Source organism: Scyliorhinus torazame, chromosome 9 (genome assembly GCF_047496885.1).
Source record: "Scyliorhinus torazame isolate Kashiwa2021f chromosome 9, sScyTor2.1, whole genome shotgun sequence".
Taxonomy (NCBI): domain Eukaryota; kingdom Metazoa; phylum Chordata; class Chondrichthyes; order Carcharhiniformes; family Scyliorhinidae; genus Scyliorhinus; species Scyliorhinus torazame.
In genome coordinates this window covers 4,853,835-4,880,333 of record NC_092715.1, presented here as the reverse complement: position 1 = coordinate 4,880,333, position 26,499 = coordinate 4,853,835, and the positions used below count along the sequence as shown (strand labels likewise).

The following is a 26,499-nucleotide window of genomic DNA, read 5'->3' as shown; positions in this document are numbered from 1 at the left end:
ACTCTCTGTCTTTCTCAAACTTTACCTCTCCTACATTCTTTTCCACACTCTCTCGTGCATCTGTCATTCACCTCCCTCTGTCTGTCTGACTGTGTCTCCCTCCCTCTGTATTTGTCGATCGCTGTACCACATTCCCTTCCTATCCCCTCTCCCCTTGTTCTCGCTGTTTCAGTATTCTGCTGCAGTGCAAAGTTCAGTTCAGCTTTCAGCCAGTTTCCTATTGGTCAGTTTTCTCTCCACCCACTGCCCCTGTGGTATTAGCTGGAGTTATTTGGAATTGGGAGCTGGGTCAGGACAATGTGTTCCTTGCTGTGGTCAGTGTTTGGAGCAGGAGCCATGGCCCAGGGAAGAGTGACTGGGCTTGGAGCAGTGAGGACTCTCGTTTCAGGTAAAACACTCGAGGGGAGAGGAACCCATTTCCTGTCTTGTTGATAATTCCCATTCCTCGTCAGTTCGTTCAGCGTCGCTAATCTGTGCCCTACGTAGAAGCCCCTAACCGTCAGTGTTCCCCTGTCCTACCTCCATTTTTTAAGCGTTGCGTCGAGCATGGCTGGCGGGAATCTGTGGTTCCCGCAGGTGGGGGTCATGGGGGCCATTCCGGTCAGCCGGAAGTGCTGTCTTAGCGGGCCCCACGTTTTCAGTGTGGCCGTTACCACTGGGCCCGATGTGTATTTCGCCGAGATGGGTGGGAATGCTGCCGTGGCCAGGACCCAGAGGGTTGTTCCCTTGCAGGAGGCCTCCTCCAGCCGTGCCCACTCCGAGTTGGGCTCGTGTACCCTCATCCCTTCTGCTGTTGCTGCCCAGTGGGAATATTGCAGGTTTGGCATTGCCAGGCCTCCCGTAATTTTCCTCCTCTGCCGGGTTCATTTTGGTTCTTGCCCACCCCTTCCCCCTCCATCCCCCCCCTCCCCCCCCCCCCCCCCCCACCCCCCCCCACCCCCCCCACCCCCCCACCCCCGCAAGAATCCTGGAAGATTTGCTATTTTGGATGCGATTGGGAGAAGCGCTGCCTGGTTTGCGTCCACTCAGCGCATCGACACCACCAGAAGCCAGGGATGTTTTTTCCCCTCTTTCTCCCTCACTGGGATACATTTTAGTTGTGAGGAATTGAGTATCTCCTTAAACAACTGCCACCGCTCATCCGCTGTCCGCCTTTTACCTTCCGGCCCAGTCTATCCGGGCCAAATCTGACCTCCAGCCGATGTCATTTCCTTTGTTTAATTCCAGATCGCTCGTGTGGGACTCCACTTCCTCACCCCAGACTGAATTCTGAATGCCACCATACTCCGGTCACTACTCCCTTGTGGATCCTTAACTATGAAGTCAATAATTAATCCCACCGCATTACAGAAAACCGAATCCAGAGTCGCCTCCTGCCTGGTCGGTTTCCCAACATACTGTTCCAGGAAACAATCTCAAACACATTCAGTGAACTCTCCCTCCAGGCTCCCCTTGCCAATTTGATTCATCCAGTCCATATGCATATTAAAATCACCCAGGATGCGGGCAGCACGGTGGCGCAGTGGGTTAGCACTGCTGCTTCACAGCACCGAGGTCCCAGGTTCGATCCCGGCTCTGGGTCACTGTCCGTGTGGAGTTTGCACATTCTCCCCGTGTCTGCGTGGGTTTCGCCCCCACAACCCAAAGATGTGCAGGGTAGGTGGATTGGGCACGCTAAACTGCCCCTTAATTGGAGAAAATGAATTGGGTGTTCTAATTTTATTTTTAAACAGTCACCCATGATCATTGCCGTACCTTTCCTGCAGGGCCCCAGTATTTCCTGGTTCACACTGTGTCCCACTGCGCAACTACTGTTTGGGGATCTACAAAGAGATCAAAGAACAATACAGCCCAGGAACAGGCCCTTCGGCCCTCCAAGCCTGTACCAGTCATGATACCACCCTTGGCCAAAACCCTCAGCACTTCCTTGTGCCGTATCCCTCTGTACCCATCCTATCCTTGTGTTTGTCAAGATGCCTTTTGAACGCCGTTAATGTATCTGCTTCCACAACCTCCCCTGGCAACGCAATCCAGGCACTCACCCACCCTCTGTGTAAAAACCTGCCTCGCACATCTCCTCGAAACTTTGCCCCACGGACCTTAAACCATGCCCCCTGGTGACTGACCCCTCCACCCTGGGAAAGAGTGCCTGCCCATCCACTCTATCCATGCCCCTAATAATCTTGTAGACCTCTATCAGGTCACCCCTCAACCTCCGTCTTTCTAATGAAATCAGTCCGAGTCTATTCAGCCTCTCCACATAGCTAAGACCCTCCAGACCAGGCAACATCCTGGTAAACCTCCTCTCCACCCTCTCCAAGGCCTCCACATCCTCTGTAATGAGGCGACCAGAATTGTGCTCAATATTCCAAGTGCGGCCTTACCAAGGGTCTATACAACTGCAGCATGACTTGCCAGTTTTTATACTCGATGCCCCGTCCAATGAAGGCAAGCATTCCGTATGCTTTCTTGACTGTAGCACCATCAATGTGACGCGAGGCAGGTTGAGGTAATGTCAATTGAAGGCTTTATTCAGCAGAACTTTATCCGCAGCAGCGTGGTTACAGAATGCAGCTGCTGAGGGAAATGGAGGGAAAAACTGGGTTCTTATACCGGCATTTCTGGGTGGAGTCCAGTAGGTGGCAGATCCTATCAGGACCTGGCATCCCTCCACCAATAGCCTGTCGACACGTGGCGTACCGTATTTCCCCGAATACATACCACCACATTGACCACTTGTGTTTCCACTTTCACAGATTTGTGGACTTGTACACCCAGATCTCTCTGACTTTCTGTATTCCGAAGCGTTTTGCCATTGTAGGAAAAACTAGAAGCAGAGGACACAATCTCAGACTAAAGGGACGATCCTTTAAAACAGAGATGAGGAGGAATTTCTTCAGCCAGAGGGGGGTGAATCTGTGGAACTCTTTGCCGCAGAAGGCTGTGGAGGCCAAATCACTGAGTGTCTTTAAGACAGAGATAGATAGGCTCTTGATTAATAAGGGGGTCAGGGGTTATGGGGAGAAGGCAGGAGAATGGGGATGAGAAAATATCAGCCATGATTGAATGGCGGAGCAGACTCGATGGGCCGAGTGGCCTAAATCTGCTCCTATGTCTTATGGTCTGATGGAACTAGAAAGGTTGGTGGTGACCCAGGGGAGAGTGGAGGATCAGGAGAAACGATCTCCGTACCAAAACACCCGATTAGTGGCCAGTGCAGACGGGATCGAGGGCATGAACCCGACAGACTCTGTGGCCCAGATACTGGACAACTGAGTCAGAGGGACAACTTCCCCAACCCCCCCCCCCGGAGATCGACAGGGCCCACAGGTCACTCCGTCCGAAGCACAAGGCCGGGAAGAAGCCAAGGACGATAAACTCCAAACTATGCAGGCACCAGGATCAGGAGGTGCGGCGGGCGAGGCCGACGGAGACGAGCAGCTGGGAAGGACACGGAATCCGGGTCTACCGGGACATTGGGGCGGACCTGGCAAAGCGCAGGGCCCAATTCAACCAGCCGAAATCGGCCCTGTACAAAAACGCAATCAGATTTGGGATGTTATTCCCAGCCAGGCTCTGGGTGACATTCCAAAACAAGGGAGAATGTTTCACCACCTGGCAGAGGCCGGCGGGTTTGTGCGGGTGAATGGCCGGGAAAGGGGCGGACAAGGCGGCGATGAGGAAGAGGCAGAGAGAGAAAGGGGAGAGAACAGTGATGGAGTTGATCGGGGTTTGCGCGGGACTGCACTGCCTCGCTTTGACAAGGAACAGCGGCTCACAGGGGAGAGCGAGGGCAGCAGAGCGCAGGGAAGGGTGAAGAGGAGGCAGAGAGGACGGTAACGGATCGGGCGTAAGGAAGGGGAAAGATCAGCCCCGGGAGGGGGGGCGGTTACCACACTGACGGGGAAAGCTGCCGCCTGGGGAAAGTTAGGGGGGCTTTCTCTCTGTGATGATTGACACTAACGGAAGCTTCCTCTGTCCCAGGAGCCGGGACCACTTTCCCAGAACTGAGCGAGGGAGCAGCACCCAAGATACCGCAATGTGACTTCAAGCCAGAAAAATATAAGGTGAAACACAGACCCACACAGAGACCCACACAGAGACCCACACAGAGATCCACACAGAGACCCACACAGAGACAGACACAGAGACCCACACAGAGACAGACACAGAGACAGACTCAGACACCCACCCAGAGACAGACACAGACACCCACACAGAGACCCACCCAGAGTTAGGCACAGACACAAAAACAAATACAGAGACCGACAGACACAGAGACTCACACAGAGACAGACACAGAGACAGACACAGACACCCACCCAGAGACAGACACAGACACCCACACAGAGACAGGCACAGACACCCACCCAGAGACAGGCACAGACACCCACCCAGAGACAGACACAGACACCCACCCAGAGACAGGCACAGACACCCACCCAGAGACAGACACAGACACCCACACAGAGACAGGCACAGACACCCACACAGAGACAGGCACAGACACCCACCCAGTGACAGACACAGACACCCACCCAGAGACAGACATGGACACCCACACAGAGACAGGCACAGACACCCACCCAGAGACAGACACAGACACCCACACAGAGACAGGCACAAAGACAGACACAGTGACAGACACAGACAGAGAAACAAAGACAGAAACAGACACAGACACAGAGACAGACACAGTGACAGACACAGACAGAGAAACAGAAACAGACACAGACACAGTGACAGACACAGATACAGACACAGGGACAGACACAGAGACAGAGACAGAGACAGTGACAGACACAGACACAGACACAGTGACAGACACAGAGACAGGCAGAGGGACAGACACAGGGACAGACACAAGCACAGTGACAGTCACAGACACAGAGACAGAGACAGAGACAGAGACAGGCACAGCGACAGTCACAGGGACAGACACAGACACATAGACAGACACAGAGACAGACACAGAGACCCACATCGACACAGAATCGATACAATGTTACGACACCCTGGGCGATCTCCTGGTCAATTCCCGACCCCCAGGTCCCGGAGAGACAGTGAATTATCCAATATTTCCCAATCTCTGAAGACCTTTACCCCCAGCCTGCTCCCATAAATTACAGACACCGGGGGCGGGATTCTCCGGCGATCCCGTTGGTAGCCCCAATGGGCCGAGCGGCTGTCCGTTTGTGGCCAGTCGCACCGGCGTGAATCACTCAGCTCCCGTACGGCGGGACCTGGCAGGTGAGTGTGAGTGGGCTGTCCTGGGGGGGGTGCAGGGTGATCCGACCCCGAAGGGGGGGCCCCCACGGTGGCCTGGCCCGCGATCGGGCCGTACCGATCTGCGGGCGGGCCTGTGCCATGGGGGCCCGGTCCGCGCGGTTTACACTCCGCGCAGATTGGGCAGTCCCTGGTCATGCCCCTGACCTCCTCGGTGGAGTCGGGCAGGTTGCGGGCCTTGATGTAGTGGAGAAGCCGGGTGACCCCCGGGTGGCAGAGGTCATCGTGGATAGCCCAAAGTCGGTCATCGTGCGCGCTGGCGCATGTGCCGCGGGACAGGGCATCTGGGGGCTCGTTGAGCTTCCCAAGGATGATACACTATATCGTACGTGTAGGTGGAGAGTTCGATCCTATACCTCAAGATCTTATCGTTCTTGATCTTGCCCCGCTGTGTGACGTTGAACATAAAGGCTACCGATTGTTGGTCGGTGACGAGGGTGAACCTCCTACCAACCAGGTAGTTCCTCCAATGCCGCACAGCTTCCACAATGGCTTGAGCTTCCTTTTTGACCGAGGAGTGTCGAATCTCGGAGGAGTTGAGGGCACGGGAAAAAAGGCCGCAGGCCTGCCTGGTTAAGGGTGGGGGCGAGGGCGACCTCGGACGCATCGCTCTCCACCTGGAAGGGGACGGACTCGTCCACCGCGTGCATCATGGCCTTGGTAATGTCTGCCTTGATGCGGCTGAAGGCCTGGCGGGCCTCAGTCGTCAGGGGGAAGATGGTGGCTTTGATAAATGGGCGGGCTTTGTCCGCATAGTTGGGGACCCACTGGGCGTAATATGAGAAGAACCCGAGGCATCTTTTCAGGGCCTTGGGGCAGTGGGGAAGGGGGAGTTGCAGGTCTGGGTCGGGCCCTAGAACTCCGTTTTCCACGACGTAGCCGAGGATGGCTAGTCAGGTTGTGCGGAAAACGCATTTCTCCTTGTTGTAGGTGAGGTTGAGGGCTTGGGCGGTTTGGAGAAATTTCTGGAGGTTGGCGTTGTGGTCCTGCTGATCATGGCCGCAGATGGTGACATTGTCCAAGTACGGGAACGTGGCCCGCAGCCCCTACTGGTCCACCATTCGGTCCATCGTTCTTTGGAAAACCGAGACCCCGTTGGTGACGCCAAAAGGGACCCGGAGGAAGTGAAAAAGGCGGCCGTCTGCCTCAAACGCCGTGTAGTGGCGGTCCTCCGGGCGGATTGGGAGCTGGTGGTACGCAGACTTCAGATCCACCGTGGAGAACACCCGGTAGTGTGTGATCTGATTGACCATGTCTGCGATCCGGGGAAGGGGATACGCATCGAGGTGCGTGTACCGGTTTATGGTCTGGCTGTAGTCTACAACCATCCGGTTCTTTTCCCCGGTCCTGACGACCACCACTTGGGCTCTCCAGGGGCTATTGCTGGCCTCGATGACCCCTCCCTCAGGAGCCGCTGGACCTCTGACTTGATAAAAGTCCTGTCCTGGGCACTGTACCGCCTCCTCCTGGTGGCGACGGGTTTACAGTTGGAGGTGAGGTTCGCGAAGAGCGGGGGAGGGTCGACCTTTAGGGTCGCGAGGCTACATACGGTGAGAGGGGTTAGGGGCCCGCCGAACTTCAGGGTCAGGCTCCTGAGGTTCCACTGGAAATCCAGTCCCAATAGGAGAGGAGCGCAGAGATGGGGGAGGGCATAGAGTTTAAAATTGGCGTACTCGGCGCCCTGTATCGCGAGGTTCGCGACACAGTACCCCCGGATCTGCACTGAATGTGATCCGGAAGTGAGGGAGATTGTTTGGGATGCGGGGGAAATCTGGAGAGAACAGCGCCTTACCGTGTCTGGACGTACAAAGCTCTCCGTGCTCCCAGAGTCAAACAGACAGGGCATTCCGTGCCCATTGACCCGGACGGTTATCATCGAGTTCCTGAGGTTCTTGGGCCGTGACTGGTCAAGAGTGGCAGCGCCGAGCTGTGGGTAGCCGGCGTGGTCGGGGGTAGCGGGGTGGTCCCAAGATGGAAGTCCCCGTCGGTCGCACGTGTTGGGCGGCGTTGAAGATGGCGGCCAAGATGGCGGCCCCCATGAGTCGCACGTGTCGGGTAGGGTTAAAGATGGCTGCCCCCACGGACAGCACGAGGCGGATGACGCGTCCGAAGGGGGCGGTACCGGCAGGCACGTAGCCACGCTGCGGGGTCTGCGGGCCTGTGAGTCTGTGAGCCGGGCCTGCGATTTAGGAGCTCTGGGTCGGGCCAAGCAGACTTTGACAAAGTGTCCTTTCTTGCCGCAGTCGCTGCAGGTCGCGTTCCGAGCCGGGCAACGCAGCCTGGGGTTCTCACCGCAGAAATAGCAGGGCGGCCCCCCGGGTTGGGCGGGCAGCCGTGCGACACAGGCCTGGGGCACCCTCTGGTTGGGTGTCCGCGAGGGGATCGCGTGGTCGGAGGGGAAAGCACTGAGGCTCTGGAAGGCTACTTCTAAGGAGGTGGATAGTTTTACCGTCTCTTCTAGGTCGAGGGCGCCCTTTTCGAGCAGGTGCTGTCTGCCGTAGTTGGACCGGACTCCAGCCACATAGGCATCCCGGACGGCGAGTTCCATGTGCTGCGAGGCTTGTAATTGCAATTCCGAGCGAGTACCCTCTGGTCGCCAAGGTGTTCCTCCAGCGATTCCCCGGGGCAGTGACGCCGTGTGGTGAGGAGATGCTGCGTGAACATTGCGTTCGCCGGCCTCATGTAATGTCTTTTCCAGATCGCAACTGCGTCTGTGTAAGTGTCGCTTCCTCAATAAATACGGAGATTCGGTGGCTGACCCGGGCGTGGAGGAGACTCGGTTTCTGTGCCTCGGTGACGGCGGGCGAGGAGGAGGCGGCGAGGTAGGCCTCAAAGCAGCGGAGCCAGTGTGAAAAGATTCCTTTGGCTTCTGCTGCCTGTGGGTCGAGTTCCAGTCGATCAGGTTTGAGGGCGGCTTCCATTGCGATATCTTAGCGTATTAAATTGATGCGCCCATCAATTCACACGAGACGAAGAGTAGAAGAGAACAGTGGTTTTAATAAGCTAGATCTGTGCCTGCCTGCGACTGCTCTGTACTGAGTGCCGCCTACAGGCTGCAGGATTATATACCACCCCCGAGGGGGCGGAGCCACAGGCAGAGCCCACAAGGGCATCAACATAATACAACACAGTACAGTGGTGAATTGTAATAGCATACGTTCACCACAGCTTTGCCCAGCCTTCCAGAGTGAGGATTAAAAGGTTTCCGACCAGCAGAGTGACTGCCTGAGTTCTCACTCCAGAAGCCTTCCACAAACTGGAGAGCTGTCTTTCAGATCCTTAACCGCTGCCTTTCTTCACCCCCACCCTCACCTGCACAGAAGATTTAGGAATCACCGGGCCAAGTGAGAGAGAGAGAGAGAAGCAGAGAGAGAGAGGGCTCCCGGCTGTGACCTGGATGTAACCTTCTCAGAACTGAGCTCTGCAGAAGACCCGCTTTCTTTCCCAAACGTTTGTGACTGGCTTCACCAATCACAGGCAATGACAGCGGGTGGCCGAGGATCCCACATACACCGATTTGCTGCTTGCCAAGTCCATCAAATGACATCACAGGTTCTACCACAGAACCTAGAGGGGGGGGGAGCATGTCCTGGTGCAACAGGACAGAGGGGTGTTCCAGTGTCCAAACACTGTAACATAAACAGAAATTCCAAATGGGGCAGCACTGTTGTCGCAGCTAAACAGAATACTGTAGATCAAAGAGGCAGCAGGACGGAGAAAAGGTTTGACAACAGACACAGAGACAGAGACTCACACAGAGACTGACACAGACACAGAGACAGAGACTGACACAGAGACTCACACAGACAGAGGTAGAGACCGAGATACAGATAGACAGACAGACAGAGGTAGACATAGACCCACAGATACAGGCACAGATAGATGCAGTGAGACAGACACACACCCACAGTTAGACACTGAAATGGAGATGCAGACAATGAGGTGAATAAATTGTGAGGGGTTGAATGAGAGGAAGGATTAAAAAAGGAGATTGGAGGATAAGTGAGGGGGATTGAGGGAGATTAGGGATTGCGAGGGGTATTGAGGGAGACGGGGGGATTGTGAGGGGTGTTGAGGGAGGTGGGGGGATTGCGAGGGGTGTTGAGGGAGATGGAGGGAGAGCAAGGGGTGTTGAGGGAGATGGAGGGATTGCGAGGGGTGTTGAGGGAGATGGAGGGATTGCGAGGGGTGTTGAGGGAGGGGGAGAGATTGCGGGGGGGATTGAGGGAGATGGAGGGATTGCGAGGGGTGTTGGGGGAGATGGAGGGATTGTGAGGGGTGTTGAAGGAGATGGAGGGATTGCGAGGGGCATTGAGGGAGATGGAGGTGTATTGAGGGAGATGGAGGGATTGTGAGGGGTGTTGAGGGAGATGGAGGGATTGTGAGGTGTGTTGAGGGAGATGGAGGGATTTCGAGGGGTGTTGAGGGAGGGGGAGGGATTGCGAGGGGTGGATTGCGAGGGGTGTTGAGGGAGATTGAGGGATATTGAGGAGTATTGAGGGAGGGGGATTGGTGTGGGTGAGGAGGGAAATGGAGGGGTTGTAAGGGGTATTGAGGGAGATGGAGGAATTGCGAGGGGTGTTGAGGCAGATGGAAGGATTATGAGGGGTGTTGAGGGAGATGGAGGAATTGCGAGGGGTATTGAGGGAGATGGAGGGATTGCGAGGGGATTTGAGGGAGATGGAGGGACTGCGAGGGGTGTTGAGGGAGGGAGAGGGATTGCGAGGGGTGTTGAGGGAGATGGAGGGTTTGCGAGGGGTGTTGAGGAAGATGGAGGGATTGCGAGGGGTATTGAGGGAGATGGAGGGACTGCGAGGGGTGTTGAGGGAGGGGGAGGGATTGCGAGGGGTGTTGATGGAGAGTGAGGCATTGCGAGGGGTGTTGATGGAGATGGAGGAATTGCGAGGGGTGTTGAGGGAGGGGGAGGGATTGCGAGGGATGTTGAGGGAGATGGAGGGATTGCGAGGGGTATTGAGAGACATGAACGGATTGCGAGGGGTGTTGAGGGAGATGGAGGGATTGTGAGGGGTGTTGAGGGAGATGGTGGGATTGCGAGGGTATTGAGGGAGGGGGAAGGATTGCGAGGAGTATTGAGGGAGGGTGATTGGAGTGGGCGAGGAGGAAAATGGAGGGATTTCGAGGGGTGTTGAGGGAGATGGAGGGATTTCGAGGCGTGTTGAGGGAGATGGAGGATTTGCGAGGGGTGTTGAGGGAGGGGGAGGGATTGCGGGGGGGATTTAGGGAGATGGAGGGATTGCGAGGTGTGTTGTGGGAGGTGGAGGGATTGTGAATGGTATTGAGGGAGATGGAGGTGTATTGAGGGAGATGGAGGGATTGTGAGGGGTGTTGAGGGAGATTGAAGGATTTCGAGGGGTGTTGAGGGAGGGGGAGGAGTTGCGAGGGGTGGATTGCGAGGGGTGTTGAGGGAGATTGAGTGATATTGAGGAGATGGAGGGATTTCGAGAGGTGTTGAGGGAGGGGGAGGGATTGTGAGGAATATTGAGGGAGGGGGATTGGTGTGGGTGAGGAGGGAAATGGAGGGATTGTGAGGGATGTTGAGGGAGATGGAGGAATTGCGAGGGGTGTTGAGGGAGATGGAGGGATTGAGAGGAGTATTGAGGGAGGGGGATTGGTGTGGGTGAGGAGGGAAATGGAAGTATTGTGAGGGGTATTGAGGGAGATGGAGGAATTGCGAGGGGTGTTGAGGCAGATGGAGGGATTTTGGGGGTGTTGAGGGAGATGGAGTAATTGCGAGGGGTGTGAGGGAGAGGGAGTGATTACGAGGGGTGTTGAGGGTGATGGAGTAATTTCGAGGGGTGTTTAGGGAGGGGGGGAGATTGCGAGGGATGTTGAGGGAGGGGGAGGAATTGCGAGTGGTGTTGAGGGAGATGGAGGGATTGCGAGGGGTGTTGAGGGAGGGGGAGAGATTGCGGGGGGGATTGAGGGAGATGGAGGGATTGCGAGAGGTGTTGGGGGAGATGGAGGGATTGTGAGGGGTGTTGAAGGAGATGGAGGGATTGCGTGGGGCATTGAGGGAGATGGAGGTGTATTGAGGGAGATGGAGGGATTGTGAGGGGTGTTGATGGAGATGGAGGGATTGTGAGGTGTGTTGAGGGAGATGGAGGGATTTTGAGGGGTGTTGAGGGAGGGGAGGGATTGCGAGGGGTGGATTGCAAGGGGTGTTGAGGGAGATTGAGGGATATTGAGGAGATGGAGGGATTGCGAGAGGTGTTGAGGGAGATGGAGGGATTGTGAGGAGTATTGAGGGAGGGGGATTGGTGTGGGTGAGGAGGGAAATGGAGGGGTTGTAAGGGGTATTGAGGGAGATGGAGGAATTGCGAGGGGTGTTGAGGTAGATGGAGGGATTATGAGGGGTTTTGAGGGAGATGGAGGAATTGCGAGTGGTGTGAGGGAGAGGGAGGGATTGCGAGGGGTGTTGAGGGTGATGGAGTGATTTCGAGGGGTGTTGAGGGAGGGGGAGAGAATGCGAGGGATGTTGAGGGAGGGGGAGGGATTGCGAGGGGTGTTGAGGGAGATGAAGGGTTTGCGAGGGGTGTTGAGGAAGATGGAGGGATTGCGAGGGGCGTTGAGGGAGATGGAGGGATTGCGAGGGTGTTGAGGGAGGGGGAGGGATTGCGAGGGATGTTGAGGGAGATGGAGGGATTGCGAGGGGTATTGAGGGAGATGGAGGGATTGCGAGGGGTGTTGAGGGAGATGGAGGGATTGTGAGGGTTGTTGAGGGAGATGGTGGTATTGCGAGGGTATTGAGGGAGGGGGAGGGATTGCGAGGAGTATTAAGGGAGGGTGATTGGAGTGGGCGAGGAGGGAAATGGAGGGATTTCGAGGGGTGTTGAGGGAGATGGAGGGATTGCGAGGGGTGTTGAGGGAGATGGAGGATTTGCGAGGGGTGTTGAGGGAGATGGAGGGATTGCGAGGGGTGTTGAGGGAGGGGGAGGAATTGCGGGGGGATTGAGGGAGATGGAGGGATTGCGAGGGGTGTTGGGGGAGATGGAGGGATTGTGAGGGGTATTGAGGGAGATGGAGGTGTATTGAGGGAGATGGAGGGATTGTGAGTGGTGTTGAGGGAGATTGAAGGATTTTGAGGGGTGTTGAGGGAGGGGAGGAATTGCGAGGGGTGGATTGCGATGGGTGTTGAGGGAGATTGAGGGATATTGAGGAGATGGAGGGATTGCGAGGTGTGTTGAGGGAGACGGGGGATTGCGAGGGGTGTTGAGGGAGATGGAGGGAGAGCGTGGGGTGTTGAGGGAGATGGAGGGATTGCGAGGGGTGTTGAGGGAGATGGAGGGATTGCGAGGGGTGTTGAGGGAGGGGGAGAGATTGCGGGGGGGATTGAGGGAGATGAGGGATTGCGAGGGGTTTTGGGGGAGATGGAGGGATTGTGAGGGGTGTTGAAGGAGATGGAGGGATTGCGAGGGGCTTTGAGGGAGATGGAGGTGTATTGAGGGAGATGGAGGGATTGTGAGGGGTGTTGAGGGAGATGGAGTGATTGTGAGGTGTGTTGAGGGAGATGGAGGGATTTCGAGGGGTGTTGAGGGAGGGGGAGGGATTGCGAGGGGTGGATTGCGAGGGGTGTTGAGGGAGATTGAGGGATATTGAGGAGATGGAGGGATTGCGAGGGGTGTTGAGGGAGATGGAGGGATTGTGAGGAGTATTGAGGGAGGAGGATTGGTGTGGGTGAGGAGGGAAATGGAGGGGTTGTAAGGGGTATTGAGGGAGATGGAGGAATTGCGAGGGGTGTTGAGGCAGATGGAAGGATTATGAGGGGTGTTGAGGGAGAGGGAGGAATTGCGAGGGGTGTGAGGGAGAGGGAGGGATTGCGAGGGGTGTTGTGGGTGATGGAGTGATTTCGAGGGGTGTTGAGGGAGGGGGAGAGAGTGCGATGGATGTTGAGGGAGGGAGAGGGATTGCGAGGGGTGTTGAGGGAGATGGAGTCTTTGCGAGGGGTGTTGAGGAAGATGGAGGGATTGCGAGGGGTATTGAGGGAGATGGTGTAATGCGAGGGGAGTTGAGGGAGATGGAGGGACTGCGAAGGGTGTTGAGGGAGTGGGAGGGATTGCGAGGGGTGTTGATGGAGAGTGAGGCATTGCGAGGGGTGTTGAGGGAGATGGAGGGATTGCGAGGGGTGTTGAGGGAGGGGGAGGGATTGCGAGGGATGTTGAGGGAGATGGAGGGTTTGCGAGGGGTATTGAGGGAGATGGACGGATTGCGAGGGGTGTTGAGGGAGATGGAGGGATTGTGAGGGGTGTTGAGGGAGATGGTGGGATTGCGAGGGTATTGAGGGAGGGGGGAGGATTGCGAGGAGTATTGAGGGAGGGTGATTGGAGTGGGCGAGGAGGAAAATGGAGGGATTTCGAGGGGTGTTGAGGGAGATGGAGGGATTTCGAGGCGTGTTGAGGGAGATGGAGGATTTGCGAGGGGTGTTGAGGGAGATGGAGGGGTTGCGAGGGGTGTTGAGGGAGGGGGAAGGATTGCGGGGGGGATTTAGGGAGATGGAGGGATTGCGAGGGGTGTTGTGGGAGGTGGAGGGATTGTGAGTGGTATTGAGGGAGATGGAGGTGTACTGAGGGAGATGGAGGGATTGTGACGGGTGTTGAGGGAGACTGAAGGATTTCGAGGGGTGTTGAGGGAGGGGGATCAATTGCGAGGGGTGGATTGCGAGGGGTGTTGAGGGAGATTGAGTGATATTGAGGAGATGGAGGGATTTCGAGAGGTGTTGAGGGAGGGGGAGGGATTGTGAGGAATATTGAGGGAGGGGTATTGGTGTGGGTGAGGAGGGAAATGGAGGGATTGTGAGGGATGTTGAGGGAGATGGAGGAATTGCGAGGGGTGTTGAGGGAGATGGAGGGATTGAGAGGAGTATTGAGGGAGGGGGATTGGTGTGGGTCAGGAGGGAAATGGAGGGATTGTGAGGGGTATTGAGGGAGATGGAGGAATTGCGAGGGTGTTGAGGGAGGGGGAGGGATTGCGAGGGATGTTGAGGGAGATGGAGGGATTGCGAGGGGTATTGAGGGAGATGGAGGGATTGCGAGGGGTGTTGAGGGAGATGGAGGGATTGTGAGGGTTGTTGAGGGAGATGGTGGTATTGCGAGGGTATTGAGGGAGGGGGAGGGATTGCGAGGAGTATTAAGGGAGGGTGATTGGAGTGGGCGAGGAGGGAAATGGAGGGATTTCGAGGGGTGTTGAGGGAGATGGAGGGATTGCGAGGGGTGTTGAGGGAGATGGAGGATTTGCGAGGGGTGTTGAGGGAGATGGAGGGATTGCGATGGGTGTTGAGGGAGGGAGAGGAATTGCGGGGGGGATTGAGGGAGATGGAGGGATTGCGAGGGGTGTTGGGGGAGATGGAGGGATTGTGAGGGGTATTGAGGGAGATGGAGGTGTATTGAGGGAGATGGAGGGATTGTGAGTGGTGTTGAGGGAGATTGAAGGATTTTGAGGGGTGTTGAGGGAGGGGGAGGAATTGCGAGGGGTGGATTGCGATGGGTGTTGAGGGAGATTGAGGGATATTGAGGAGATGGAGGGATTGCGAGGGGTGTTGAGGGAGACGGGGGGATTGCGAGGGGTGTTGAGGGAGATGGAGGGAGAGCGAGGGGTGTTGAGGGAGATGGAGGGATTGCGAGGGGTGTTGAGGGAGATGGAGGGATTGCGAGGGGTGTTGAGGGAGGGGGAGAGATTGCGGGGGGGATTGAGGGAGATGGAGGGATTGCGAGGGGTGTTGGCTGAGATGGAGGGATTGTGAGGGGTGTTGAAGGCGATGGAGGGATTGCGAGGGGCATTGAGGGAGATGGAGGTGTATTGAGGGAGATGGAGGGATTGTGAGGGGTGTTGAGGGAGATGGAGTGATTGTGAGGTGTGTTGAGGGAGATGGAGGGATTTCGAGGGGTGTTGAGGGAGGGGAAGGGATTGCGAGGGGTGGATTGCGAGGGGTTTTTTTACGCAGAGGGTAGTGGGTGCCTGGAACTCACTACCGGAGGAGGTAGTGGAGGCAGGGACGATAGGGACATTTAAGGGGCATCTTGACAAATATATGAATAGGATGGGAATAGAAGGATACGGACCCAGGAAGTGTAGAAGATTGTAGTTTAGTCGGGCAGTATGGTCGGCACGGGCTTGGAGGGCCGAAGGGCCTGTTCCTGTGCTGTACATTTCTTTGTTCTTCTTTGTTCTTTGGGTGTTGAGGGAGATTGAGGGATATTGAGGAGATGGAGGGATTGCGAGGGGTGTTGAGGGAGATGGAGGGATTGTGAGGAATATTGAGGGAGGAGGATTGGTGTGGGTGAGGAGGGAAATGGAGGGGTTGTAAGGGGTATTGAGGGAGATGGAGGAATTGCGAGGGGTGTTGAGGCAGATGGAAGGATTATGAGGGGTGTTGAGGGAGATGGAGGAATTGCGAGGGGTGTGAGGGAGAGGGAGGGATTGCGAGGGGTGTTGTGGGTGATGGAGTGATTTCGAGGGGTGTTGAGGGAGGGGGAGAGAATGCGATGGATGTTGAGGGAGGGAGAGGGATTGCGAGGGGTGTTGAGGGAGATGGAGGGTTTGCGAGGGGTGTTGAGGAAGATGGAGGGATTGCGAGGGGTATTGAGGGAGATGGAGGGATTGCGAGGGGAGTTGAGGGAGATGGAGGGACTGCGAGGGGTGTTGAGGGAGGGGGAGGGATTGCGAGGGGTGTTGATGGAGAGTGAGGCATTGCGAAGGGTGTTGAGGGAGATGGAGGGATTGTGAGGGGTGTTGAGGGAGGGGGAGGGATTGCGAGGGATGTTGAGGGAGATGGAGGGATTGCGAGGGGTATTGAGGGAGATGGACGGATTGCGAGGGGTGTTGAGGGAGATGGAGGGATTGTGAGGGGTGTTGAGGGAGATGGTGGGATTGCGAGGGTATTGAGGGAGGGGGGAGGATTGCGAGGAGTATTGAGGGAGGGTGATTGGAGTGGGCGAGGAGGAAAATGGAGGGATTTCGAGGGGTGTTGAGGGAGATGGAGGGATTTCGAGGCGTGTTGAGGGAGATGGAGGATTTGCGAGGCGTGTTGAGGGAGATGGAGGGGTTGCGAGGGGTGTTGAGGGAGGGGGAGGGATTGCGGGGGGATTTAGGGAGATGGAGGGATTGCGAGGGGTGTTGTGGGAGGTGGAGGGATTGTGAATGGTATTGAGGGAGATGGAGGTGTATTGAGGGAGATGGAGGGATTGTGAGGGGTGTTGAGGGAGACTGAAGGATTTCGAGGGGTGTTGAGTGAGGGGGAGGAATTGCGAGGCGTGGATTGCGAGGGGTGTTGAGGGAGATTGAGTGATATTGAGGAGATGGAGGGATTTCGAGAGGTGTTGAGGGAGGGGGTGGGATTGTGAGGAATGTTGAGGGAGGGGGATTGGTGTGGGTGAGGAGGGAAATGGAGGGATTATGAGGGATGTTGAGGGAGATGGAGGAATTGCGAGGGGTGTTGAGGGAGATGGAGGGATGGAGAGGAGTATTGAGGGAGGGGGATTGGTGTGGGTCAGGAGGGAAATGGAGGCATTGTGAGGGGTATTGAGGGAGATGGAGGAATTGCGAGGGGTGTTGAGGCAGATGGAGGGATTTTGAGGGGTGTTGAGGGAGATGGAGTAATTGCGAGGGGTGTTTAGGGAGGGGGGGAGATTGCGAGGGATGTTGAGGGAGGGGGAGGGATTGCGAGGGGTGTTGAGGGAGATGGAGGGATTGCGAGGGGTGTTGAGGGAGATGGAGGGATTGCGAGGGGTGTTGAGGGAGGGGGAGAGATTGCGGGAGGGATTGAGGGAGATGGAGGGATTGCGAGAGGTGTTGAGGGAGATGGAGGGATTGCGAGGGGTGTTGAGGGAGGGGGAGAGATTGCGGGGGGATTGAGGGAGATGGAGGGATTGCGAGGGGTGTTCGGGGAGATGGAGGGATTGTGAGGGGTGTTGAAGGAGATGGAGGGATTGCGAGGGGCATTGAGGGAGATGGAGGTGCATTGAAGGAGATGGAGGGATTGTGAGGGGTGTTGAGGGAGATGGAGTGATTGTGAGGTGTGTTGAGGGAGATCGAGGGATTTCGAGGGGTGTTGAGGGAGGGGGAGGGATTGCGAGGGGTGGATTGCGAGGGGTGTTGAGGGAGATTGAGGGATATTGAGGAGATGGAGGGATTGCGAGGGGTGTTGAGGGAGATGGAGGGATTGTGAGGAGTATTGAGGGAGGAGGATTGGTGTGGGTGAGGAGGGAAATGGAGGGGTTGTAAGGGGTATTGAGGGAGATGGAGGAATTGCGAGGGGTGTTGAGGCAGATGGAAGGATTATGAGGGGTGTTGAGGGAGAGGGAGGAATTGCGAGGGGTATGAGGGAGAGGGAGGGATTGCGAGGGGTGTTGTGGGTGATGGAGTGATTTCGAGGGGTGTTGAGGGAGGGGGAGAGAGTGCGATGGATGTTGAGGGAGGGAGAGGGATTGCGAAGGGTGTTGAGGGAGATGGAGTGTTTGCGAGGGGTGTTGAGGAAGATGGAGGGATTGCGAGGGGTATTGAGGGAGATGGAGGGATTGCGAGGGGAGTTGAGGGAGATGGAGGGACTGCGAGGGGTGTTGAGGGAGGGGGAGGGATTGCGAGGGGTGTTGATGGAGAGTGAGGCATTGCGAGGGGTGTTGAGGGAGATGGAGGGATTGCGAGGGGTGTTGAGGGAGGGGGAGGGATTGCGAGGGATGTTGAGGGAGATGGAGGGATTGCGAGGGGTATTGAGGGAGATGGACGGATTGCGAGGGGTGTTGAGGGAGATGGAGGGATTGTGAGGGGTGTTGAGGGAGATGGTGGGATTGCGAGGGTATTGAGGGAGGGGGAGGATTGCGAGGAGTATTGAGGGAGGGTGATTGGAGTGGGCGAGGAGGAAAATGGAGGGATTTCGAGGGGTGTTGAGGGAGATGGAGGGATTTCGAGGCGTGTTGAGGGAGATGGAGGATTTGCGAGGGGTGTTGAGGGAGATCGAGGGGTTGCGAGGGGTGTTGAGGGAGGGGGAGGGATTGCGGGGGGGATTTAGGGAGATGGAGGGATTGCGAGGGGTGTTGTGGGAGGTGGAGGGATTATGAATGGTATTGAGGGAGATGGAGGTGTATTGAGGGAGATGGAGGGATTGTGAGGGGTGTTGAGGGAGACTGAAGGATTTCGAGGGGTGTTGAGGGAGGGGGAGGAATTGCGAGGGGTGGATTGCGAGGGGTGTTGAGGGAGATTGAGTGATATTGAGGAGATGGAGGGATTTCGAGAGGTGTTGAGGGAGGGGGAGGGATTGTGAGGAATATTGAGGGAGGGGGATTGGTGTGGGTGAGGAGGGAAATGGAGGGATTGTGAGGGATGTTGAGGGAGATGGAGGAATTGCGAGGGGTGTTGAGGGAGATGGAGGGATTGAGAGGAGTATTGAGGGAGGGGGATTGGTGTGGGTCAGGAGGGAAATGGAGGGATTGTGAGGGGTATTGAGGGAGATGGAGGAATTGCGAAGGTGTTGAGGGAGGGGGAGGGATTGCGAGGGATGTTGAGGGAGATGGAGGGATTGCGAGGGGTATTGAGGGAGATGGAGGGATTGCGAGGGGTGTTGAGGGAGATGGAGGGATTGTGAGGGTTGTTGAGGGAGATGGTGGTATTGCGAGGGTATTGAGGGAGGGGGAGGGATTGCGAGGAGTATTAAGGGAGGGTGATTGGAGTGGGCGAGGAGGGAAATGGAGGGATTTCGAGGGGTGTTGAGGGAGATGGAGGGATTGCGAGGGGTGTTGAGGGAGATGGAGGATTTGCGAGGGGTGTTGAGGGAGATGGAGGGATTGCGAGTGGTGTTGGGGGAGATGGAGGGATTGCGAGGAGTATTAAGGGAGGGTGATTGGAGTGGGCGAGGAGGGAAATGGTGGGATTTCGAGGGGTGTTGAGGGAGATGGAGGGATTGCGAGGGGTGTTGAGGGAGGGGGAGGAATTGCGGGGGGATTGAGGGAGATGGAGGGATTGCGAGGGGTGTTGGGGGAGATGGAGGGATTGTGAGGGGTGTTGAGGGAGACTGAAGGATTTCGAGGGGTGTTGAGGGAGGGGGAGGAATTGCGAGGGGTGGATTGCGAGGGGTGTTGAGGGAGATTGAGTGATATTGAGGAGATGGAGGGATTTCGAGAGGTGTTGAGGGAGGGGGTGGGATTGTGAGGAATGTTGAGGGAGGGGGATTGGTGTGGGTGAGGAGGGAAATGGAGGGATTGTGAGGGATGTTGAGGGAGATGGAGGAATTGCGTGGGGTGTTGAGGGAGATGGAGGGATTGAGAGGAGTATTGAGGGAGGGGGATTGGTGTGGGTCAGGAGGGAAATGGAGGGATTATTAGGGGTATTGAGGGAGATGGAGGAATTGCGAGTGGTGTTGAGGCAGATGGAGGGATTTTGAGGGGTGTTGAGAGAGATGGAGTAATTGCGAGGGGTGTTTAGGGAGGGGGGGAGATTGCGAGGGATGTTGAGGGAGGGGGAGGGATTGCGAGGGGTGTTGAGGGAGATGGAGGGATTGCGAGGGGTGTTGAGGGAGATGGAGGGATTGCGAGGGGTGTTGAGGGAGGGGGAGAGATTGCGGGGGGGATTGAGGGAGATGGAGGGATTGCGAGAGGTGTTGAGGGAGATGGAGGGATTGCGAGGGGTGTTGAGGGAGGGGGAGAGATTGCGGGGGGATTGAGGGAGATGGAGGGATTGCGAGGGGTGTTCGGGGAGAGGGAGGGATTGTGAGGGGTGTTGAAGGAGATGGAGGGATTGCGAGGGGCATTGAGGGAGATGGAGGTGCATTGAGGGAGATGGAGGGATTGTGAGGGGTGTTGAGGGAGATCGAGGGATTTCGAGGGGTGTTGAGGGAGGGGGAGGGATTGCGAGGGGTGGATTGCGAGGGGTGTTGAGGGAGATTGAGGGATATTGAGGAGATGGAGGGATTGCGAGGGGTGTTGAGGGAGATGGAGGGATTGTGAGGAGTATTGAGGGAGGAGGATTGGTGTGGGTGAGGAGGGAAATGGAGGGGTTGTAAGGGGTATTGAGGGAGATGGAGGAATTGCGAGGGGTGTTGAGGCAGATGGAAGGATTATGAGGGGTGTTGAGGGAGAGGGAGGAATTGCGAGGGGTGTGAGGGAGAGGGAGGGATTGCGAGGGGTGTTGTGGGTGATGGAGTGATTTCGAGGGGTGTTGAGGGAGGGGGAGAGAGTGCGATGGATGTTGAGGGAGGGAGAGGGATTGCGAAGGGTGTTGAGGGAGATGGAGTGTTTGCGAGGGGTGTTGAGGAAGATGGAGGGATTGCGAGCGGTATTGAGGGAGATGGAGGGATTGCGAGGGGAGTTGAGGGAGATGGAGGGACTGCGAGGGGTGTTGAGGGAGGGGGAGGGATTGCGAGGGGTGTTGATGGAGAGTGAGGCATTGCGAGGGGTGTTGAGGGAGATGGAGGGATTGCGAGGGGTGTTGAGGGAGGGGGAGGGATTGCGAGGGATGTTGAGGGAGATGGAGGGATTGCGAGGGGTATTGAGGGAGATGGACGGATTGCGAGGGGTGTTGAGGGAGATGGAGGGATTGTGAGGGGTGTTGAGGGAGATGGTGGGATTGCGAGGGTATTGAGGGAGGGGGAGGATTGCGAGGAGTATTGAGGGAGGGTGATTGGAGTGGGCGAGGAGGAAAATGGAGGGATTTCGAGGGGTGTTGAGGGAGATGGAGGGATTTCGAGGCATGTTGAGGGAGATGGAGGATTTGCGAGGGGTGTTGAGGGAGATGGAGGGGTTGCGAGGGGTGTTGAGGGAGGGGGAGGGATTGCGGGGGGGATTTAGGGAGATGGAGGGATTGCGAGGGGTGTTGTGGGAGGTGGAGGGATTGTGAATGGTATTGAGGGAGATGGAGGTGTATTGAGGGAGATGGAGGGATTGTGAGGGGTGTTGAGGGAGACTGAAGGATTTCGAGGGGTGTTGAGGGAGGGGGAGGAATTGCGAGGGGTGGATTGCGAGGGGTGTTGAGGGAGATTGAGTGATATTGAGGAGATGGAGGGATTTCGAGAGGTGTTGAGGGAGGGGGAGGGATTGTGAGGAATATTGAGGGGGGGGATTGGTGTGGGTCAGGAGGCAAATGGAGGGATTGTGAGGGGTATTGAGGGAGATGGAGGAATTGCGAGGGTGTTGAGGGAGGGGGAGGGATTGCGAGGGATGTTGAGGGAGATGGAGGGATTGCGAGGGGTATTGAGGGAGATGGAGGGATTGCGAGGGGTGTTGAGGGAGATGGAGGGATTGTGAGGGTTGTTGAGGGAGATGGTGGTATTGCGAGGGTATTGAGGGAGGGGGAGGGATTGCGAGGAGTATTAAGGGAGGGTGATTGGAGTGGGCGAGGAGGGAAATGGAGGGATTTCGAGGGGTGTTGAGGGAGATGGAGGGATTGCGAGGGGTGTTGAGGGAGATGGAGGATTTGCGAGGGGTGTTGAGGGAGATGGAGGGATTGCGAGGGGTGTTGAGGGAGGGGGAGGAATTGCGGGGGGATTGAGGGAGATGGAGGGATTGCGAGGGGTGTTCGGGGAGATGGAGGGATTGTGAGGTGTATTGAGGGAGATGGAGGTGTATTGAGGGAGATGGAGGGATTGTGAGTGGTGTTGAGGGAGAATGAAGGATTTTGATGGGTGTTGAGGGAGGGGGAGGAATTGCGAGGGGTGGATTGCGATGGGTGTTGAGGGAGATTGAGGGATATTGAGGAGATGGAGGGATTGCGAGGGGTGTTGAGGGAGACGGGGGGATTGCGAGGGGTGTTGAGGGAGATGGAGGGTGAGCGTGGGGTGTTGAGGGAGATGGAGGGATTGCGAGGGGTGTTGAGGGAGATGGAGGGATTGCGAGGGGTGTTGAGGGAGGGGGAGAGATTGCGGGGGGGATTGAGGGAGATGGAGGGATTGCGAGGGGTGTTGGGGGAGATGGAGGGATTGTGAGGGGTGTTGAAGGAGATGGAGGGATTGCGAGGGGCATTGAGGGAGATGGAGGTGTATTGAGGGAGATGGAGGGATTGTGAGGGGTGTTGAGGGAGATGGAGGGATTTCAAGGGGTGTTGAGGGAGGGGAAGGGATTGCGAGGGCTGGATTGCGAGGGATGTTGAGGGAGATTGAGGGATATTGAGGAGATGGAGGGATTGCGAGGGGTGTTGAGGGAGATGGAGGGATTGAGAGGAGTATTGAGGGAGGGGGATTGGTGTGGGTCAGGAGGGAAATGGAGGGATTGTGAGGGGTATTGAGGGAGATGGAGGAATTGCGAGGGGTGTTGAGGCAGATGGAGGGATTTTGAGGGGTGTTGAGGGAGATGGAGTAATTGCGAGGGGTGTGAGGGAGAGGGAGTGATTACGAGGGGTGTTGAGGGTGATGGAGTAATTTCGAGGGGTGTTTAGGGAGGGGGGGAGATTGCGAGGGATGTTGAGGGAGGGGGAGGGATTGCGAGGGGTGTTGAGGGAGATGGAGGGATTGCGAGGGGTGTTGAGGGAGGGGGAGAGATTGCGGGGGCGATTGAGGGAGATGGAGGGATTGCGAGAGGTGTTGGGGGAGATGGAGGAATTGCGAGGGGTGTTGAAGGAGATGGAGGGATTGAGTGGGGCATTGAGGGAGATGGAGGTGTATTGAGGGAGATGGAGGGATTGTGAGGGGTGTTGATGGAGATGGAGGGATTGTGAGGTGTGTTGAGGGAGATGGAGGGATTTTGAGGGGTGTTGAGGGAGGGGAGGGATTGCGAGGGGTGGATTTCAATGGGTGTTGAGGGAGATTGAGGGATATTGAGGAGATGGAGGGATTGCGAGGGGTGTTGAGGGAGATGGAGGGATTGTGAGGAGTATTGAGGGAGGGGGATTGGTGTGGGTGAGGAGGGAAATGGAGGGGTTGTAAGGGGTATTGAGGGAGATGGAGGAATTGCGAGGGGTGTTGAGGCAGATGGAGGGATTATGAGGGGTTTTGTGGGAGATGGAGGAATTGCGAGGGGTGTGAGGGACAGGGAGGGATTGCGAGGGGTGTTGAGGGTGATGGAGTGATTTCGAGGGGTGTTGAGGGAGGGGGAGAGAATGTGAGGGATGTTGAGGGAGGGGGAGGGATTACGAGGGGTGTTGAGGGAGATGGAGGGTTTGCGAGGGGTGTTGAGGAAGATGGAGGGATTGCGAGGGCTGTTGAGGGAGATGGAGGGATTGCGAGGGTGTTGAGGGAGGGGGAGGGATTGCGAGGGATGTTGAGGGAGATGGAGGGATTGCGAGGGGTATTGAGGGAGATGGAGGGATTGCGAGGGGTGTTGAGGGAGATGGAGGGATTGTGAGGGATTTTGAGGGAGATGGAGGGATTGCGAGGGGTATTGAGGGAGATGGACGGATTGCGAGGGGTGTTGAGGGAGATGGAGGGATTGTGAGGGGTGTTGAGGTAGATGGTGGGATTGCGAGGTTATTGAGGGAGGGGGGAGGATTGCGAGGAGTATTGAGGGAGGGTGATTGGAGTGGGCGAGGAGGAAAATGGAGGGATTTCGAGGGGTGTTGAGGGAGATGGAGGGATTTCGAGGCGTGTTGAGGGAGATGGAGGATTTGCGAGGGGTGTTGAGGGAGATGGACGGGTTGCGAGGGGTGTTGAGGGAGGGGGAGGGATTGCGGGGGGGATTTAGGGAGATGGAGGGATTGCGAGGGGTGTTGTGGGAGGTGGAGGGATTGTGAATGGTATTGAGGGAGATGGAGGTGTATTGAGGGAGATGGAGGGATTGTGAGGGGTGTTGAGGGAGACTGAAGGATTTCGAGGGGTGTTGAGGGAGGGGGAGGAATTGCGAGGGGTGGATTGCGAGGGGTGTTGAGGGAGATTGAGTGATATTGAGGAGATGGAGGGATTTCGAGAGGTGTTGAGGGAGGGGGTGGGATTGTGAGGAATGTTGAGGGAGGGGGATTGGTGTGGGTGAGGAGGGAAATGGAGGGATTGTGAGGGATGTTGAGGGAGATGGAGGAATTGCGAGGGGTGTTGAGGGAGATGGAGGGATTGAGAGGAGTATTGAGGGAGGGGGATTGGTGTGGGTCAGGAGGGAAATGGAGGGATTGTGAGGGGTATTGAGGGAGATGGAGGAATTGCGAGGGGCGTTGAGGCAGATGGAGGAATTTTGAGGGGTGTTGAGGGAGATGGAGTAATTGCGAGGGGTGTGAGGGAGAGGGAGTGATTACGAGGGGTGTTGAGGGTGATGGAGTAATTTCGAGGGGTGTTTAGGGAGGGGGGAGATTGCGAGGGATGTTGAGGGAGGGGAATGGATTGCGAGGGGTGTTGAGGGAGATGGAGGGATTGCGAGGGGTGTTGAGGGAGGGGGAGAGATTGCGGGGGGGATTGAGGGAGATGGAGGGATTGCGAGAGGTGTTGGGGGAGATGGAGGGATTGCGTGGGGCATTGAGGGAAATGGAGGTGTATTGAGGGAGATGGAGGGATTGTGAGGGGTGTTGATGGAGATGGAGGGATTGTGAGGTGTGTTGAGGGAGATGGAGGGATTTTGAGGGGTGTTGAGGCAGGGGAGGGATTGCGAGGGGTGGATTTCAATGGGTGTTGAGGGAGATTGAGGGATATTGAGGAGATGGAGGGATTGCGAGGGGTGTTGAGGGAGATGGAGGGATTGTGAGGAGTATTGAGGGAGGGGGATTGGTGTGGGTGAGGAGGGAAATGGAGGGGTTGTAAGGGGTATTGAGGGAGATGGAGGAATTGCGAGGGGTGTTGAGGGTGATGGAGTGATTTTGAGGGGTGTTGAGGGAGGGGGAGAGAATGCGAGGGATGTTGAGGGAGGGGGAGGGATTGCGAGGGGTGTTGAGGGAGATGGAGGGTTTGCGAGGGGTGTTGAGGAAGATGGAGGGATTGCGAGTGGTGTTGAGGGAGATGGAGGGATTGCGAGGGTGTTGAGGGAGGGGGAGGGATTGCGAGGGATGTTGAGGGAGATGGAGGGATTGCGAGGGGTATTGAGGGAGATGGAGGGATTGCGAGGGGTGTTGAGGGAGATGGAGGGATTGTGAGGGGTGTTGAGGGAGATGGTGGGATTGCGAGGGTATTGGGGAGGGGGAGGGATTGCGAGGAGTATTAAGGGAGGGTAATTGGAGTGGGCGAGGAGGGAAATGGAGGGATTTCGAGGGGTGTTGAGGGAGATGGAGGGATTGCGAGGGGTGTTGAGGGAGATGGAGGATTTGCGAGGGGTGTTGAGGGAGATGGAGGGATTGCGAGGGGTGTTGAGGGAGGGGGAGGAATTGCGAGGGGTGGATTGCGATGGGTTTTGAGGGAGATTGAGCGATATTGAGGAGATGGAGGGATTGCAAAGGGTGTTGAGGGAGAGGGAGGGATTGTGAGGAATATTGAGGGAGGGGGATTGGTGTGGGTGAGGAGGGAAATGGAGGGATTGTAAGGGGTGTTGAGGGAGATGGAGGAATTGCGAGGGGCGTTGAGGGAGATGGAGGGATTGTGAGGGGTGTTGAGGGAGCTGGAGGGATTGTGAGGAGTATTGAGGGAGGGAGATTGCTGTGGGTGAGGAGGGAAATGGAGGGATTGCGAGGGGTGTTGAGGGAGATGGAGGGTTTACGAGGGCTGTTAAGGCAGATGGAGGGTTTTTTTGGGGGGGTTGAGGGAGATGGAGGAATTACGAGGGGTGTGAGGGAAAGGGAGTGATTGCGAGGGGTGTTGAGGGTGATGGAGTGATTTCGAGGGGTGTTGAGGGAGGGGGAGAGATTGCGAGGGATGTTGATGGAGGGGGAGGGATTACGATGAGTGTTGAGGGAGATGGAGGGATTGCGAGGGGTGTTGAGGGAGATGGAGGGATTGTGAGGGGTATTGAGTGTGATGGAGGGATTGCGAGGGGTGTTGAGGGAGATGGAGGGATTGCGAGGGGTGTTGAGGGAGGGGGAGGGATTGCGAGGGGTGTGGAGGGAGATGGAGGGTTTGCGAGGGCTGTTGAGGGAGGGGCGTGATTGCGAGGGGTGTTGAGGGAGATGGAGGATTTGCGAGGGGTGTTGAGGGAGATGGAGGAATTGCGAGGGGTGTTGTGGGAGGGGGAGGAATTGCGGGTGGATTGAGGGAGATGGAGGGATTGCGAGGGGTGTTGGCGGAGATGGAGGGATTGTGAGGGGTATTGAGGGAGATGGAGGTGTATTGAGTGAGATGGAGGGATTGTGAGGGATGTTGAGGGAGGGGGAGGGATTGTGAGGTATTGAGGGAGATGGAGGGATTGCGAGGGGTGTTGAGGGAGGGGGAGGGAT

At 56.6% G+C, this 26,499-nt stretch overlaps 1 protein-coding gene across 2 annotated transcripts in view; it reads left to right on the top strand.

The window, feature by feature from the left end:
* Positions 1 to 222: 222 nt before the first annotated feature.
* Positions 223 to 26,499, top strand: part of agxt2 (alanine--glyoxylate aminotransferase 2) — a 600,286-nt gene continuing 574,009 nt past the window's right edge. The window contains exons 1-2 of one of the 2 annotated variants that reach the window (XM_072515583.1): positions 223 to 388; positions 3,985 to 4,067. In XM_072515583.1, the coding sequence (XP_072371684.1) occupies positions 298 to 388; positions 3,985 to 4,067 (174 nt within the window). In that variant the 5' untranslated portion in view covers positions 223 to 297. The remainder of the gene's footprint in view (positions 389 to 3,984; positions 4,068 to 26,499) is intronic. The other variant, XM_072515582.1, reaches the window with a different exon arrangement.